The 19,080-nt window shown below is 36.8% G+C and overlaps 1 protein-coding gene across 1 annotated transcript in view; it reads left to right on the plus strand.

The window, feature by feature from the left end:
• The window catches only part of LOC113436984 (cholesterol transporter ABCA5-like), a 47,677-nt gene that overhangs the window by 9,333 nt on the left and 19,264 nt on the right, over positions 1-19,080 (plus strand). The window contains exons 8-20 of the mRNA XM_087925027.1: positions 3,010-3,151; positions 5,395-5,583; positions 6,768-6,915; positions 8,404-8,572; positions 9,265-9,323; positions 9,583-9,693; positions 10,022-10,197; positions 10,851-10,970; positions 13,469-13,607; positions 13,709-13,799; positions 15,307-15,446; positions 17,877-17,996; positions 18,375-18,576. Coding sequence (XP_087781153.1) covers positions 3,010-3,151; positions 5,395-5,583; positions 6,768-6,915; positions 8,404-8,572; positions 9,265-9,323; positions 9,583-9,693; positions 10,022-10,197; positions 10,851-10,970; positions 13,469-13,607; positions 13,709-13,799; positions 15,307-15,446; positions 17,877-17,996; positions 18,375-18,576 — 1,806 coding nt within the window. The remainder of the gene's footprint in view (positions 1-3,009; positions 3,152-5,394; positions 5,584-6,767; positions 6,916-8,403; positions 8,573-9,264; positions 9,324-9,582; positions 9,694-10,021; positions 10,198-10,850; positions 10,971-13,468; positions 13,608-13,708; positions 13,800-15,306; positions 15,447-17,876; positions 17,997-18,374; positions 18,577-19,080) is intronic.

Raw genomic sequence — 19,080 nt, forward strand, 5'->3', positions numbered from 1 at the left:
GCTCTGGATAATGTTTGTATAACAAAATAGAGACTGCTTTGAGTGAGTATGGATGTATTGTAATATTGTAGATTGTGTTGTAATATTATTGTTTGTAAGTTATTTTGGTGCTTTTATCTTTTTTTAATATTTCTTTCTTACTATTTATATATTTTATTCCAAATACGTTAAATAATTTTCAACAACTGGAGTTTTCCCTTTGTGCTTTAGGTATCATATAGGTATCAGTTCTTTTGAGTTAATTATTGTTTTGAAATAATATTTGTTAACCTACAATAGATATGGTAAATGATTATATAAATTAAATCTATAACTTTTTAATGCTACTAGAATGTTATAAAATTCAAATATATGCCAAAACAGAAAAAAATGTTTGGAAATAGTAGTTTAAGAAAAATAGAGTTGTTCTTGAAAAAGTGATGCAAGATATATTGAATCTTTTTGCTTATACAAGGCTGCTAAAGATCATGAGAGAAGCATCCTAATCTACTTCAAGCTCTCTTACACAAACGTACTGGTAGTCCTCCACTTACAGCAATTCACTTAGTGACAGTTTGAAGTTACGACATCACTGGAAAACATCACTGACGTATGACCATTTTTCACAATTGCAACCATTATAGCATTCCCATGGCCCTGTGATCAAAATTCAGATGCTTGGCAACTGACTCGTATTTATGAAGGTTGTAGTGTCCAGGGATCACATGATCACCTTTTGCAGCCTCCTGACAAACAAAGTCAATGAGGAATCCAGATTCACTTAACAACCGTGTTACTAATTTAACAAATGCAGTGATTCATTTAACAATGGTGGCAAGAAAAATTGTAAAATGGAGCCGAACTCATTGTCTCGCTAAGCAATAGAAATTTTGGACTCAATTGTGATCGTAAATTGAGGACTATCTGCATGTTATCTTTGACCATGATTGTATTTATTTAACAATGACCACACTGTTAACTTATTTTAAAAACTGTATAGTTACACAATCGTATCAACATCTTGTGATGATCACCTCCAAACAAAGCCATCTGTACCACAATCCTTATAAGCAGGGACAACAAAACATTTATGTTGTAGGACACGATGAGGGATTTTAAAGTGCAGATACTTTTTGTCATTTATAATACCATAATATAATTCTCTGTTATTTGGATCGGGCTCATCTAAAACATTGTGGAGTAACAAATTCAAAAATTAATTGATTTCGTGTTTTCCTGGAATCAGCATCTTTCCAATGTAGTTCTTTGCCTAATTTTTTTCTATATATCTTTGAAGTAGCTGTCCCATATGTAATACTCGCTTACTGGCTGCCTTGTTTAGCAAACATTCAAAACATTCGAACAACTGGGGGGAAACAACAGCTTTGTGATCACTCCTGACGTTTATGACTGTCACAGCATTCTGTAGTGACCTAATCACCATTCAAGTGGTTCATAACTGGCATGCATTTATAGTTGTCACAGCATCGTATGGTCATGTGATTGCCATTTGCAACCTTCACAACCAGCTTTTGATAAGTAAAATTAATGGAGAAGGTGGAAGTAAAATGATAAGTTACAGAAACAAGATGTCTTACTTGACAACCATGGTGATTCGCTTAATGATGGTAGCAGAAGTGACATTGTAAATCTGGTGTGGTCATGTGATTTTTTTCATTTAGTGACTGCAGTTTTTAGCGATAGAGTTGCCAGCCCCAATTGTAGTCTGTAACAAAGGACTATCTCCATTGTTCTGTTCAATCCATGCTTCTAGTTTTCATGAAATCATGGAAACTAAAACCTAGGCTTCTTTCATCTTATGTACGTGTTTGCAATCCCATTCTGATTTATTTCATTTCTCTTTTCCCATTTTTACTTATTTGCTTCCTGCTCCTTCCTTATCCATTTTTTTCAGTTCTACAGTTCGTGATTTGTTTTAAATTAAATTAAATTTCTATTTTCCAATGCTATTGCTATTTGTGTAAAAAATTCAGAATGAGAATGGAGTGAAAGCAGATGAAACAACTTGAGTGCAGAAAAAAAATGTTAAACCTAATTTGACTAATTTAATGGAGGAACATTTAAACAGCTTTAATCAATTATAACAAGATCTCTGTTTCAAAGTAACGAGTCACTGAGGGACAAACCAGAGATGAATTTAAACATGTCATTGCACTGATTGTCTACTTTTTAGAAAATTTAGTTTTCTAAATATGTGTTGGATGGTTAATATTTTTTTTTCTTTTTAATTGTTGGATTCACGGAGATTACCTGGACAAGTCTCTGCAGGTTTTTTGGCAAGGTTTTTCAGAAGTACTTGGCCATTGGCTTTTTCCTAGAGCTGGGAGAAAGTCCCTGGACCAAGGTCACCCAGCTGGCATTGTGCCCAAAGCAAGACTAGAACTCAAAGTCTCCCAGTTTTAGCCTGATGCCTTAATCCTACACCAAACTGGCTCTGTCCTAATAAATGTAAATGTAAATACAAATAGAAAAATAAATAGCATCAGCTGGGGAAGGAGGATAAATGGAGAATGATGGAACCTTGAATGATGGCAAGGTGGAATCCAGAGGAAAACTCTTTCTGTGGAGATAATATTAGCATTAGGATAAATCTCAGGTTCAAATGTAATTTTTAGATAAAATTTAAAACAATTTATTTTAACATGTTGGAATAGTAGTGCTTTCATTAAAATAATACCTGTGAATAATTATATTCCTTCCACTAAAAAAACATAAGTTAATCTAATATCAATTGTTTTTCACCCATTAATAGACATTACTTAATAGAAAACTATCTTCTTTTGAAGTTTAATTAATCTAATATGTTACAAGAGATACATACACACAGCAAATATTTTGTACTGTTATAAAATCTGCTATAGTTCTGTGTTTCTTTGCTTTATTTATCTCATGTAAGGACTTCTGGAAGTGCTGTCCCTCTTCATTGCCCTGAATGTTTTCTTTCAAATTAATAATTTGCATGGGTTACTTTAAAGTCACAAATCTTTGTTTTGTGCTTCTTTTTTCTAGGCTGTCTTGGGTCTTGCTATACTCCAGTCTGATATTTGTTATGTCCTTTCTCATGTCGATCATTGCAACATTCTCTTCACTCTTTCCTCAAAGTAGCAGCTTTGTGATATTTCTTCTTTTTTTCCTATATGGAATATCCTCCGTAAGTGTGTGTGTGTGTGTATTTGTGTGTGAATGCACTCCTTGTCACTCTGTTGTGGATACTGTGTTAACAATTGTGAGTTCCACCTCGCTGTTGATGTTCCTAGGGAATAATTCTACGATCTTTTCACAAAGATAGGCAACAATACAGACATTTGCATTTGGGATGAATGCCAGGAACTTGTGTAGTTCTGGCAAATGCATTGCTTTAAACAAAGAACAGCACAGGAAAATGAGTAACTATCCAAATCATCCATACGTATTCTGTCACAACAGAAACAGTATTACATGTGAATATTCAACACTTCTCAAAGTTGCTTTGAAACATGTGGGAATGAGAATTTAGAAGATATTCACAGCTCAGGATCCTGAAATGGTCTTCTGCAGCTACCACATAGTTCTGGGGAAAGCCGTGGCTGCTTTAAAGAAATATAGATAAATCTATATTCACATCCCTGTATACTTTGAAACAACTTTTTGAAATAAATTCCAAATAATTTTGCAGTCCTAAGGATAATACCCCATTACTATGCATTTCCCATTCATGAAAAACCCATTCAGTTAAGAAATAATTATCTCAAAGGATTCAGTAATATTACAGGTAAGCTTAGGCTTAGGACTGGTCACTTTAGCGACTATTTGAAGTTACAACAGACCTCCCCCAAAAGGTACTTAGAACTGTGTTCTGACAGCTAAGACCGCAACCACCGCTGCTGTCATATGACTGCATTTTGGAACTTGGCAACCAGCCGGCATTTACTGCTGTTTGAAGCATCCTTCAGTCATAGGCAGCGATTTAGAATGTTTACTTAATTTGGGGGGCAAAAATAACCCATAGCAAAAAATGGGTTAATTTAACAACTGTGGCATTCGCTTAACAACTGCAATAAAAAAATGAGTCAGTCATGGGTGACTTGTTTTATGCTGTCACTGCTTATACCCATAATGGGCAGGCTCTATTAGGGTAATCGGTTATGAATTACCTGTACTTTATCCAGAATGTTAAACAAAAATATAGCAGTTTACCCACATGACAAAGTGATTATTATGTATTATTTATATAGATGAATTTTCTTCCCTTGTAGAGCTAGAACACTGGTGTCAAACTTGCCGCATCACATGACATTTCGTGATGTTTTTTCCTTTGCAGAGCTGAAGTGGGCGTGGCCTGTGGCGTGGCCACCAGTTTGACACCCCTGAGCCAGACAGTCAAGCTGCAAAAAGGAAAATAAAATCCCTGTTGTTGTTTTTTACCAGACAAGGCCATAAATGAAACAAACCAAAAACCTAGATCACACCATAATATTCCACATAACTTCATAATGTCTTAACATAGTCATATTAAAATTACGTGTAGACAGAAAAGACTTTAAACCTAAACAAAGATGTTCTGTGATAATAATTGCATAGTTATGTAAAAGGCAAGCTATTTGCCCAGGAAAGCCCTTCCTTAAGGAGAGTAGGTATCTCAGTATGCTATCCACCTGCCCCAGCACTAAGGCCTCTCCATGATCTTAGTAGGAGTGATCTAAGATAGCAGTCCAAGCCTTGCTTTAAGCAGACATTGATTTGATTCTTTCTAGAAACCAGTCTTCACATTTTGGCTGCTGGTTGATAACAGTAATGTCTGATGGGTAAGAAGCGGAGGAAGCTGAACCAGAACTGGAGTTTTTTAAAGAAAAGACTGAACAGCCACATATCTGAAATAGTATAGGTTCTCGTGCTTGAACAGGAGACTGGACTAGAAGACCTCCAGGGTCCCTTCCAACTCCTATTCTATTCTATTCTATTCTATTCTATTCTATTCTATTCTATTCTATTCAACTTGTACTCAGTTTAAGTTCTGAGTACTGCTCAGTTTAATGTTTTAAATTTATAATTGTATCACCCAGAATGAGGAAGTTTTTAATAGGGCCTTTGCTCTATTGGAACACAACAATTTTAGTATGTAGGAGGTTTGAAATTTCAAATGTGAGGACAGTCTCTCTTTCAAAGATAAAATATGCATACACAGAAATGTACCTGAAATTATACCATGCTGTAAACAATGTAGTCCCAACACATTTGCAGGCATAAAGTTGGGGAAGCTGGCATACTGTACTCTCTGTAGGAAGTTCTGTATAAGTTGTGAGATAGACATCACTTTTTGTCTTTTGAAATAGGTGGCCACATATAAAAGTCTCATTTTGACATTTTGAAGTGAGATTTCTTGCACCCTAAAACGTGTTTTCTATTTTTCTTTAGATTTCCTTTGCATTTATGCTAACATCGCTTTTTAAGAAATCGTCGAATGCCGGCTCAGCACAGTATTTCACGACTGTGGCTTTTGGTGCTATAGGTGTGACTATTGTCCTGCTGCAAGATTTCCCAAAATCCTTTGTGTGGTCGTTAAGTCCACTGTGTGAGTGCACATTTTTAGTTGGAGTTGCACAGGTTAGTAAAGCATCCTATTGGCTTGTTACTATTATTTGTGACTGACTAAACTTTATTCTACTTCGATACATGTCACATATATCCTTGATTCAAACATTCAGCAAATGTAATACTTTTTTAAAAAAATGGATTTATCAATTCAAATGGGAATTTTATTTTTAAAATGAGAAGTATGTCTTGTTAACCTTGAAAGCTGTGCATTAATTCCTTCCTAATTAAAATACGCACAGAGATTTGTGGGTTGGCATTCAATTTCAATGAAAAGAACTAATCACACATCATAAGCTTTCATACTATATACTGTCTGTATGGCATTACCACAGTGAATCAGTGGTTTTTATAAGTTTGTATTTCCTTAGATATAGGCATAGATTTTCTTGAGCTTTAATATTAGCTTTTGATATAAATGTCGCTTCCAGTCAGTTCTGTTTTGCTATAAATTCAAGCTGCAAAACTCTTTTTCCTGCTATTCCCTCTTGGCAGGAAAATATTCCACTCTGTTTTTCTCTCTGCTTAAGAGTATATTTTATGTACCAGAACCATTAAACCATACATTGGGTTCTCTGGAGAAATTGCTTTTTCCAGCACACCTCTATAGCAGAATGCAGTTGCAGTGGGATGGAGCACATGAGGGAGAATTAGCATAAATTATAAGAATAATGTGAAATTACAGTCATAGGTATTTGTGGGAGGTAAAGGAGCCAAGTGATACAACATATGTCATGATATCCTGATGGAAACCTCGTGACTAGCCTCTTGCATCCAATGTCAGGACACACATACAAAAGGGTGGGATTTGTATTAGAACATCACAATGTATATTTCAGCCATGTTTTTTTATCAAAATAGTAATGGGTGTCTGTGGCTGCAGCCTTTAGTTTAAAATAAGAAAGATGTAAAATATATAGCCTCTTTATTACATGTTGCTACACTTCTTACTGTCTTGGCCACAATTTTTATTGTATTGCCAGCTGTAAACCAGAAATGAAGGCTTGGAGAGAAGAAAACTTAATAAACACAGAGGTATTGTTTTCTGAGCATTCATTAGCTTGTAGCTGCTAGTTCAAATCTGAATTAAGCTTGGGGGAGATTTCCCTCTCATTATTCTCTGATAATTAGAGTTATGTAACTCTTAACTTTTCCTTAACAATTTAATGTTGCAGCACTTTCACATTTGATTATAGGTTATACACCTGGAAGATTATGAACATGGAGCTGTTTTCTCACATTTAACCCACGGCCCTTATCCACTAATTATTGTTGTTACGCTCTTGGCTCTTGATAGCATGCTGTATCTACTCCTAGGGATTTATTTTGATCAGGTGATTCCAGGTATGTTTATTAGAACTGGAAAACAATGTAAGTGGTGAGATATATTCAGTAATCATTCAGACATAGTACTTAAGTAGGGAAGAAGTAATTTTGAATCTGAAACTTGGTCTTAGTGAGAGAGAGCCTCCATGGCGTTTAACATTCCACAACATTCATATATGTTACAGAAGCTCAAAAAGAAGGCATTACATATAGTCTTTGAATTACAACTGTAATGGAGCCTGCTCATTCATTAGCGGTTTTAAGTTGTGATGGTCATAAAGCTAGTCATTACATGACTGATCCAATTTTACAACTTTTTTGTGTGTGGCAGTTGTTAAGCAAATGCCACAGTTGTTAAGGGAACCCATTGTTCATTCTGGGGTATTTTTGCCCCAAACCAGAATTAAATGACACTTTTCAGCAAAATATGACTGTGGGATGCTGTAAACAACTGTAAAGGAAGGTTGGTTGCCAAGCACCAGAAATGCAATCATGTTACTGTTGGGAGGTGGTCAGCTGTCGGAACTTCATAAGTGGGTTGTAAGTATCTTTCGGGGTAGTCCATCATAATGTCAGATGATCACTAAGCAATCAGTTGCAAGTTGACTATTTACATATACAATGAACTAATTTGCCACAATGGTGCAGTGGCACTCAGTACGCAGAGTGCAGTACTTCAGGTTACTTCTGCTAACTGCCAGCTGCCTGCAATTTGGCAGTTCAGATCTCACCAGGCTCAAGGTTGACTCAGCCTTCCATCCTTCCGAGGTCGGTAAAAGGAGGATCCAGTTTGTTGGTGTTAGGCTGACTCTGTAAACCACTTAGAGAGGGCTATAATGCAGTAAAGCAGTATATAAGTCTAAGTACTATTGCTAATTTAAAAAATGTGCTAAGCCAATCTACATTAAACCTTAAGAGTTGTTTAAACTAAAATTGGCTGAGTTTGCACAGCTTACCATATTTTTTGGACTACAAGACGCTCCGAAGTGTAAGACACACCTAGCTTTTGGGGAGAAAAACAAGAAAAAAATCTCCCCCTGCCTCCTAACAATTTGCCTCCTTGCAGCAAACAGCCTGATCAGCTTCAGCACAGCCTGATTAGCACAAGCAGCTAATTGTTGTTTAGATCAGCCTCCCGACGATCAGCTGTTTTAGGCTGCAGGGATTGCCATCGCCTATTGCTACCTCTGCACGCCCCATTTTTGGCCTCCGCATCCTGTTTTTGACCTCTGCACACCCCATGTTTGACTCGTTCCAGACAGCGGGAATTGGAACAGGCCAAAAATGGGGTGCACAGAGGCTGAAAATGGGATGTGGAGGCCAAAAAATTGCCCCAAAAAGAGTGGTGTTCAAAAATGAAATATTGCAAGCTAGTGGGAAAATTAGATCTTGACCAACAATTCTTTTCATTGTTGTACACATAGTTTAAAACCACCTTTTTGAACTGCCCCAATACTCCAAAATATTTAACATTTACCCTTTTATTTATGGGTATTTTATTTCTAGGAGCATATGGATTGCGACGGAGTTTTTTCTTTTTTTTAAAGCCTTCATTTTGGATAAAAAAGACAAAAAATTATGAAGAATTGTATGAGAGCTGTGGTAATGAAAACCTAGATTTCAATCAGGTCATTGAACCTATACCTTCTGAATTTAAGGGAAAAGAAGCTATCAGGTATGACAGATTAAGTTTGATTTTTCTTTTTTAAGTTAAGGAATATGGAAAATAAATATCTGCCATTTAAATATTGCATGATAATTTCCACATATAAATATTCCTTACTCTGCCATGTGAAATTATTTTGTGTGTGTTCCTTATAGGGCTGTCATGATTTATATAGCCCAAGGGAAAACAATCCATACTGGATGTTGGTTGGCATTGGTTTCCATACCCTTTTACTACAACATCATCAAAAACATTTGTATGTCAGCCGTGAAGGTAGACCAGATCAAGAAAGAGACTCCCATGCATGTCTCATCTCATCTCATCTTGTGTCAGAAATGCAGGAACTAGAAGGGAGAAAATTATTAATTTAAATTTTAAAAGATTAAAACTTTAATAAGCATAAATTTATATAGTTCTAGCCCAATACTGGGCCATAGTGATGGCATGGGTATTTCCAAGCAGCAACTCTCCTGTGTACATGTCAGTCCCAGGGGGCTCTGTAAAAGATGGATAATTGTTTGAATAGTGTCACATTTGAAATAAATATCCTTGTCCTCTGGGAGAAACCTCCATTATTCCATGTGGTCTTTAGTTCTGGCCCAAACTAGCTACACATCATGCATGTAAAAACTACAATATACTCTGATTTCTTAAAAAGTGTATCTGTTCTTAAAAATTGCATCTGCCTGTCTTCTTTTCAGAATCAGCCATATTGAGAAATCTTTTGTTAAAAATGATGAAGTTGTGGAGGCTTTGAAAAGTAAGAGTGTTTAATTTTCAGTAATCTGTGACATTGGAATTCTTGCACTTTGTTAACAGTGATATAGGCGAGTAACTCTTAACAATCAGAATTTGTTAATTCTCCAAGGACTTTAATTAAGTTCAGTATATGCTAATGCATGCAACTTAAGAGTCATTAAAATATTCTTTCAATGTCATTCTAAATGTTTATGATGGGGATAGTAGCAGTGCTTACTGATATATATATATAATCCCAAGACTAATTATTTTTTTAATAGATTTATCCTTTGACATATATGAAGGTCAGATCACAGCATTGCTTGGACACAGTGGAACAGGCAAAACAACTTTGATGAATATTCTTTGTGGATTGTGTCCACCATCTGACGGTATCTATTGTTAAAATGTCTTTATTTTTCTTTTTTTATGCCCACTTTTTAAAATCTTGTCCATTAAAATCCTCTTTGTTGTTCTTCACGTATGTAAAATGCTTAAGATATAATGTCCCATTCCCCTTTGATGCATGTGTAAATTGTGTACAATGTGTCAAATATGAATTCATAAAAATTTCATATAGGTTTCCTGAGCAGTCTATTATAGCAAATGACTCTTTTTCTCTATTATTTTTTAATGTATTATGATAGCTATACCTATTTCACTGTATTCTATCTGTTGTTAGCCATATTACTTATTATCTTCACTATTTTTATAAATTAGGCTTTGCATCAATATATGGATATCAAGTTTCTGAAATAGATGAAATGCTAGATGTAAGAAAGATAATGGGAGTTTGCCAACAGATAGATATATTTTTTGATGTATTAACTGTGGAAGAGAATTTATCAATTATTGCCTCTGTTAAAGGCATACCTCCCAATGATTTAATACAAGAGGTGAGTCAGTTAAATACCACTTATATTCCATGCCCACTGTTATCGTTTTGATAAAATAAAATTACCGAATGTTCTTCTTTCCAGCAAGACTATAAATCATCATACCATTCATCAAGTTGAAGCCCATTAAAATACGTATGTTTTTTAAAAAGTTAACATACATATACCTGGATTAGTAAAAAATTTATACTAAGACAATTGGAAATTAGAATATAGAATTAAGCGTGTAATTTAGGTTTAAAATGATTAATTTCATTTCATATTTTAAGAAAACTTATAAACTAGGGACACAGTAAGGAAATATCTTTTATCAAATCAAATGCTCCTAACAGTTCTTGTTTTTAACAAGTTTTATATCTATGCTTATGTGTGTACATATACGTGTATAAATTTTGCATCACAAAATCTCTTCCAATCAATCTCTGGTGGAAAGGATAACACTTGACTGCGCTGTTCAGCTGATTGCTAGATGTGAGAATGTGTGAAGTTATTATGGGTGTTCTTAATGTTTTCAGTTTTAAACTACCTAGAATCTAGATTGAATTGGGTGGTATACAAGCTTGTATAATTAATAAACATAATAATACATAATATTTTATTATTATAATACATAATATATACATAATAACCCCTTTTCTGCTGGATTTTCTAAGGTTCAGAACGTTTTATTAGACTTGGATATGCAGTTCTTTAAAGATAACCAAGCAAAAACCTTGAGTGGAGGCCAGAAAAGGAAGCTGTCAGTCGGATTTGCAGTTCTTGGAGATCCAAAGGTAAACATCAAAAGGACGAAGCATTTTTGTTTTTTGCATCTCATCTTACAAGTATTTGTAAAATTGATTCCATTGCAAAATTATAATTTCCATTGACCATATTTATTTATTTAATCAATTTATGTAATGCTCATTTCACATACAGAATGTGATTATGGGAGGCTTACAGTAAAAATAAATGAAATAATTTTGATACAGTGAGTCAATTACATAGCAGCCATAGTAGGGGTGGTATTCTACTGGTTCAGACCGGTTCAGGCGAACCGAATGTTAAATTTTCATCTGGTTCACTGAACGGTATTTCAACTGACCGTCTGGCATCACCCATCCCGCCCTACCCCTCCCAGGAGTCTCCATGCAATGCAGGTAAGTGCAGGGTCCACGTGGAGGCTCTGGGAGGGGGGAAAAAATGGGCCTTCCGGAAGTCCAGAAATGGGCCTGTTTCTGGCTTCCGGAGGGCCACCAGAACCTGGGGAAGGCTGTTTTCGCCCTCCCAGAGGCTCGGGGGAGGCGTCTGAACCACTGGGAAAGTGAAAAATGGCCCTCCCGGAAGTCTGGAAACAAGCTTGTTTCAGGCTTCTGGTGGGTCTCAAGAGCCCAGGGGAGGTTGTTTTCGCCCTCCCAAAGGCCCAGGTGAAGCCTCCGGACTCTTGGGAAAGTAAAAACAGCCCTCCCAGAAGTTCCCACCATAGCCATGCCTACCCAGCAACCAGGCAGCGAACTGGTTGCTAGAATTTTTGAATCCCACCCCTGACCCATATCAATTATAATTTATAATGTGAAAACAGATCATTGTTTCAGTGATTGTTTAGCTTGTAACCTTTGTCAGTTCTGATAACTGAACGATGACCAGTGCCTGTCTTTTAACAGCAACATATCAAAAGATTATCAGTGCTACTGGGCAGATTAGCTTGATAACTAATGTGATTATAGCAATATTGTGGTTTTCCTGAGGAAGATTGGTTTTTAAATGTTGTGCTGTTTATTTATGTAGTTACCTCAGTCTGGAAAAGGTGACTTGCTGATACAGCCACAGGACAGAGTCAGTGTAAATCTTAGGTGTTGATCAGAGGTGGTATTCAGCAGATTCTGACTAGTTCTGGAGAACCGGTAGTGGAAATTTTGAGTGGGTCGGAGAACTGGCACTAACCACCTCCAACTGTAGATTACAGTATCTTTCCCCTGCCATACCCACCAAGCCACGCCCACAGAACCGGTAGTAAAAAAAATTGAATCCTACCACTGGTGTTGATATGCCCACAGTATAAATATTTTGCTACAACTGGTATAAAGCTATTTTGGATTAAACTGTAAAAGTGATACAGATAGTCTTCAACTTACAATCATTTGCTTAGTGACCGTAGAACAGCACTGAAAAAAGTGCCTTATGGCTGCTTTTCAGATTTACAACCATTGCAACAGTGCCGTGATCACATGATCAAAATTCGGACACTTGGCAACTAGCATGTATTTATGACAATCACATTGTCCCAGGGTTATGTGATTATTATTTGCAAACTTCTTACAAAGTCAGTGAGGATGTCAGATTCACTTAACAACCATGCTACTAACTTAACAACTGAAGTGATTCACTTAACGGTTGTAAAATGTTCAAATGTTATGTTGAAACGTCATGAAATGGGGCAAAGTTCAACTAACAACTTTCTTTTTTTAGCAACATAAATTTTGGACTCAATTGTGATCATAAATCGAGGACTACTGTACTGTGTGATTTCTATTGTGAATTCCAAATTATGAGTTTCAACTTTGGTGACATTAATTTAACAGATAATAGATAATCAGAATTGGAAGGGACCTTATAGGTCATCTAGTCCAACCCATCACCCAAGCGGGAGACCCTACACCATTTCTGACAGATGGGAGTCCAATCTCTTCTTGAAAGTCTCAAGTGATGATGCTCCCACAACTTCAGAGGGCAAGCTGTTCCATTGGTTGATTGTTCTCACTGTCAAAAAGTTTCTCCTTATTTCCAGGCTAAATCTCTCCTTGTTCAGTTTCCATCCATTATTCCTTGTCTGGCCTACAGGCGCTTTAGAAAATAGCTTGACCCCTTCCTCCCTGTGGCAGCCCCTCAAATATTGGAAGACTGCTATCATGTCTCCCCCGGTCCTTCTCTTCACTAGACTAGCCAAGCCCAGTTCCTGTAACCGTTCTTCATGTGTTTCAGCCTCCAGTCCCCTAATCATCCTGGTTGTTCTTCTCTGTACTTTTTCTAGAGTCTCAACATCTTTTTTATAATGTGGTGACCAAAACTGGATGCAGTACTCTAGATGTGGTCTTACCAATTTATAAAATTTATAAAATTTCTTTTTTACTTTGCTCATTGCTTTCTTATAATGGTTATATCCTTATCACATTTAATTTTGTGATCATATCACATATGTTTTGATACAAAGTAGTAATAAAGTTAATGAAGATTATTTATGCTGTGTTCAAAATGATTACTTAATGATACGTGTGTGTTTGTGTTTATTTAGGTATTGCTGTTAGATGAGCCAACAACTGGTATGGATCCATGCTCACGGCAAACTGTTTGGAACCTCTTGAAAAACAGAAAAGCAAATTCTGTGACAGTATTCAGTACCCATTTCATGGATGAAGCAGACATCATTGCAGGCATGTTGAGTGATATGCACCCCATGAATACAGCAGTTATTCCTTTGATGGTTATCGTCTAAAAAAGAATAACTGAAGATTCCATGTATTCTTGTTTTTAGATCGGAAAGCTGTGATTTCTCGAGGAATGCTGAAATGTCTTGGCTCCTCTCTCTTCCTTAAGACAAAATGGGGAATTGGCTATCATTTGAGGTATTATTAGCTTCACTGCCTATTTCAAATAGATTTTACCAACTACATTACTTGTACCTAAGCTTTATAAAGTGTTTCTGAACCATCATAATTTTATTTCATGAAAGAGAGGGTTGAAATGTAGGAAGAGTGTGAGTTATTGGTTTTTTGGGAGGGCAATAATGATTAGCAAACTTAGTAAAAAAGGCAGTTTGTAATACATCCTGAGGATCCATGAATAGTGGGCAGGCTATTAAAATGTTAAATAATTAAAATTTAAATGCTTTGTATTTTACATAGCTTATAATGCTGTTTTCTCATCCGCAAATATGAAGTAGCTGACATTGTATGAGCTGCACATATAACAGTAAAATTATCTGAATAAATTTATTAAATATTCAAGTAATCAAACATGAATAGATCATAACATATCTGCCTTCTTGAAGCTTAACATTTATTTATTGGTTCTATAATGGAATGTTTGTGGTTAAAAAATAATGCACACTACAATGACATTAAAATAGAAACAGTAGAGGAAAACTATCAATTGTTAGGAGCCTTCAAACAGATTTGCTATAATGAAGAAAAGAACATTTTTCACCAATCCTGGCCATATTCCTCCAGCGCACCAGTTGTAGTGCTTTGACACCTTTATTTATTTATTAAACTCATAAGTTACTCTGGGCGTCTTACAACATTTAAAAATCCAGAATATAAAACTCCATAAAACTCCCATCTCCCCATATCAACAGCAACCCAGTCAAATCACTTTGTCATCTCCATTTTGGAGTCCCCAGGATAAGAGGTGGTGTTCACCAGGTTCTGACCAGTTCTGGAGAACTGGTAGCGGAAATTTTGAGTAGTTTGGAGAACTGGCAAATACCACCTCTGACTGGCCCCGCCCCCATCTATTCCCTGCCTCCTGAGTCCCAGCTGATCTCCTGGGTCTTCTTTTGTTGCCCTGCACAGGAGAAGGGAGCTGGAAAGCAGGTTAGTGGGTTGGGGAGGGAATGGGATTTTGCAGTAACCTTCCCCCAAGAGTGGGGAGGGAATGGAGATTTTTACAGTATCTTTCCTCTGCCATGCCCACCAAGCACACCCACCACAGAACCGGTTGTAAAAAAATTTGAATCCGACCACTGCCCAGGACTGCTGACAAAACCACATCTTTTGGGAAAGCAACAAGATACATGTCAACTGTACCTCCAGGGAAATGATGTTCCACAGAAAAAGGGCCACCCACATGAAACTTCAACACATTTACTATAGATCCTATCTGTCAGGCCCAAGAACCAAGAACAACACATGGGGTTACTTCTGAATATTTTTCTTTATTGTTGTTCATTTGTAGACAGAATTTTGCTAGACTAAAGCAATTAGATAGCATAATTATAAATATACTCTATGAACTACTAAAGAGGATCCTAGCGCACATTCTCTATTATAATCTTGCTTGTTATGTTTAAAAATAGTGAGTTCCGTGATGTAGCAACAATGCTTTTATTCCTGCTTTGTGTTTGATCTTTAGTATGCAGATAGACAGGTATTGTAACACAGAAGGTACAGCGTTCTTGATCAGGCAGCACATCCCTGGAGCCAGTCTGTTAAAGGAGACTGAAGAGCAACTTGTCTATGCTTTACCATATAAAGATACAGACAGATTTTCAGGTACAGCTTTTCTCTTTTGCTCCACTGAAAATTTGAAGTTGAAATCTGAGGCACGAAATGGCCAGAGTGGCCATATCAGCAAGCACTTTCCTAGCTGCTGAGTGTTTTGAAACAGGAGCAGTCTGGGAGAGTTCTGGTACAGTTGTGAGGGGGAAGCTGTGATCGATTAGTTGTGTGAGTGGGCTGCATACGTTCCTTGGCTATGAGAAGTTGCTAAGGATTGCGGTGGGGCGGGGAGAAGGCAAATAACATTAGATTTAGGAACAGAACTCGTTCTTAACCTGGGGATTTTCTGTTTATTGTTTTTTGTTCTTTCTTTGCATACCTGGAGCCCAACAATTCCAGTTAAAGTAAACAACTGGCTATTTTTTCTCCGTATTGTGCTCCATTCTTCTGAGTTTCAACAAAAATACCCAGTTTATGTATGCTATCTCAACTCTGGACTGCTCAAGTAATGCTTCCAATGTCTGGAGATTGTGTGGGTCTTTATGGAGAGGAACAGACTCAGAATCAATTCCAGCAAGATGATTTGTCTCTTCTGACTCCAGGAATTTTACGTTATTAGTCCTGGGTGGGGTAGTAGTTCATTATTAGTCCTGGACGGGGTAGTAGATGAACAGTCTGTGGTTTTCTTCAACTTGCAGCTCTTGTTCAAAGAGCAGGTGGCAGCTGTGAACAGGAAGGTTTTTGAAGAGATTCATTTCAGGCACCAGCTGTGCCCATTCCTAGATTAGGAGATTCTAGACAATCACTCAAGCCTTAATCACATCAGAGTCGAGTGTTGCAATGGACCATGCATGATGCTTTTAAGGACCACTCAGAAGTTGCAGCTGGCCCGGAATGCAGCTATATGCTCATGGTACATTATGAAGCAATGGATACCACTGTTTCATAATGTGCACTTCACAGTTCATTGTAACAGTTGCCACTTAGGATTTTCTCCATGACATATTTCATATATCTCCAATAGTTTCTGCCCATCCTGTAAAGCCAGGCAGAGTTTCTAGGGACATTCTAGGTCCCTTTGATTAAACAATGTTACTGTCAGGCACAAGTAACTGGACCTAAACATTTAAGATTCAACCTCACTAATTTATTATATTCTGTCTATAATAAGGAATATACCCAGACTACCAGCCTCAGCCTGGGAACAGATAGATAATGTTTTATGAAACTTAAGGTGGGGAGAGGTCAGTTCTGGACCTGCACAATGACTCAAGGCTAATACCACACTTAAGGTCCCTTCCCTGAATGGCTGAATGTCTCCCAACCATTACTTATCAGGATCCAGGAACATCTTTTCAATTGTAGCACCAATCTACTGGAACAGCAGTTCCCCTTGTCCCCAAGATTCATAGGATGAATTTCTTGGTCATATTCAAGAAGTTTTTGAAAATGTAGCTGTTCCCCAAGCCTTGATTTAGAAGGGTATTGAGCCCCTATATCAGCGGTGTCAAACTCATGTTATCACAGTGGCGTCACGTAACGTATCGGGAATTTTTTTCCCCTTTGCTGAACCGGGTGGGAACGTGGCCAGCATGTGATGCATCCAGGCTGTGGGCCGTGAGTTTAACTCCCCTGCTCTACATGATACTTTTTCCTTGAAGAACTGTATTTCCTGAATGCATATGATTCCTTTCTCCTATTGTTGCATTCCCTTTTTTTAATGAAGTATAGGTTGTCCTTGACCTATGACCACAATTGAGCCCAAAATTTCCATTGCTAAGCAAGACAGTTAAGTGAATTTTGCCCCATTTTATGACCATTCTTGCCACAGCTGTTAAGGGAATCATAGCAATTATTAAGTTAGTAGCATGGTTATCTGGCCTCCCATTGATTTTGCTTGTCAGAGGATCATAAAAGGTGATCACATGATCCTGGGACACTGCAACCATCATAAATATGAACCAGTTGCCAAGAGTCTAAATTTTGACCAAGTGACTATGGGGATATTGCAACGGTGGTAGTGTGAGGAACAGTCACAAGTCACTTTTTTCAGTGCTGTTGTAACTTGGAACATTTACTAAGCAAATGGTTATAAATTGAGGATTATCTGTAAGACCTTCAGAGTCTTACAGAATTAGCCCAACTCCAAGTCAATAAATAATCTGAAAAGGTATTCAAAAGCACTCTTGTTACTTTTATATGGAAGAAAATGGAAGTAAGGGAGGGGGGGGAGGAGGGAGGGAGGAGAAAGAAGAAGAAAGGAAGGAAGGATGAGGGGGAGAGGAAGGAAGGAAGAAGAAAGGAGAGGAAGAAGAAAGAAAGGGGGGAAGGAGGAAAGAAAGGGGAAGGAAGGAAAAGAGAGAAGAGAGGAATGAAGAAAGAGAGAGGGGGAGATAAGGAAGAAAGGAGAGAAGAGAGGAATGAAGAAAGCTGCTCCAAAGTTTTTTGGGGAAATAATTCTTCTTCCTCTTCCATTCCCTCTAGCACTCTTTGCTGATTTAGAAACTCATTCCCATTTGGGTGTTATTTCTTATGGTCTTTCTACCTCAACTTTAGAAGATGTGTTTTTCAAATTGGAAGTTGAAGCAGACACTGACCAACAGGGTAAGAATCAATTGTATAACTTCATGATGAATGTATTAATATTTCATCTTAGCATTATTTGTAATTTGGAGATTTCTGTTCAAAAACACACTCTTTTAAACATTTACAGTACAAGAAGATCAAAACTCCAAGAAAATAATAATGTATTTATTTCTGAGAATTGTGCCTTAAGAGTATATGTATGTGGATGTGTGTATTTTTTTCTCCCATAAATAGTGGTGATGTTCTCAAAAAAATATAGTTGAGCATGTGCTGATATATTTAATTTAATAAATTATGAAATGTTGCTAACAATGTGATGCCAAGAGTTATAGAGCTAGTTGGAAAAGATAAGTTTAAAAATGTTTTTTTCTTTTTCCTTTTTCCTTTATTTCCTAGATTTTGGCGTTTTTAATTTAGAGCAAGCTGAAGACAAAATGGATAGGAATTCTGTTAATGAACTAGAGCAAAGCCTGTTAATGCTGTCTAGGACAAAATCTTGTGCGATAAGCAATAAGTCTCTTTGGAGAAAGCAGGCCCTTGTTATTGCAAAAGTTCATTTTCATAGTTTTAATCGTGACATTAAATCAATGTCGGAAGTGTAAGTATCTTCACATTGAGCTTCCTCCACACTTTGGAAAGTATTGAATTGATATGAAAAATATAAATAAGAAACTTCATTCTTAATTGGTTGATCATACTAATTCTCAAAATTATAAAAATGTCCCGTGTGGAATTAAATGTAACTTGTTGAAAAGAACATTACAATTTGTGGTTTTAAATATAGGAAATTTCTCTCTTGAGGGTTTACATCAGTGGAAAACTGAGTTGGTCAGAGATGGGCAAACCTGAGGCAGTCATTTTTAATGCTAATAAGCTAAGCAACAAAGGTTACTTAACTTCGGAATTTTAAGTACCAGAAGCTGGAGAAAAAGGATAAATGGACACCAATTTTTACAATAGTCAGAAATTTTAGCTGCAAATATGCCAGAAAGTAATTTATGTTCAAGACGCAGATATGTTTTGGGGAAACTGAACCATTTTAAAGGTACTTCAAGAAATGAAACATTTATGGAAAAAATGTTCAACTGTCATAAAAAATGTG

Source organism: Pseudonaja textilis, chromosome 2 (assembly GCF_049901715.1).
Source record: "Pseudonaja textilis isolate UNSWEBS1 chromosome 2, rPseTex1.2, whole genome shotgun sequence".
In the NCBI taxonomy this organism is placed as follows: domain Eukaryota; kingdom Metazoa; phylum Chordata; class Lepidosauria; order Squamata; family Elapidae; genus Pseudonaja; species Pseudonaja textilis.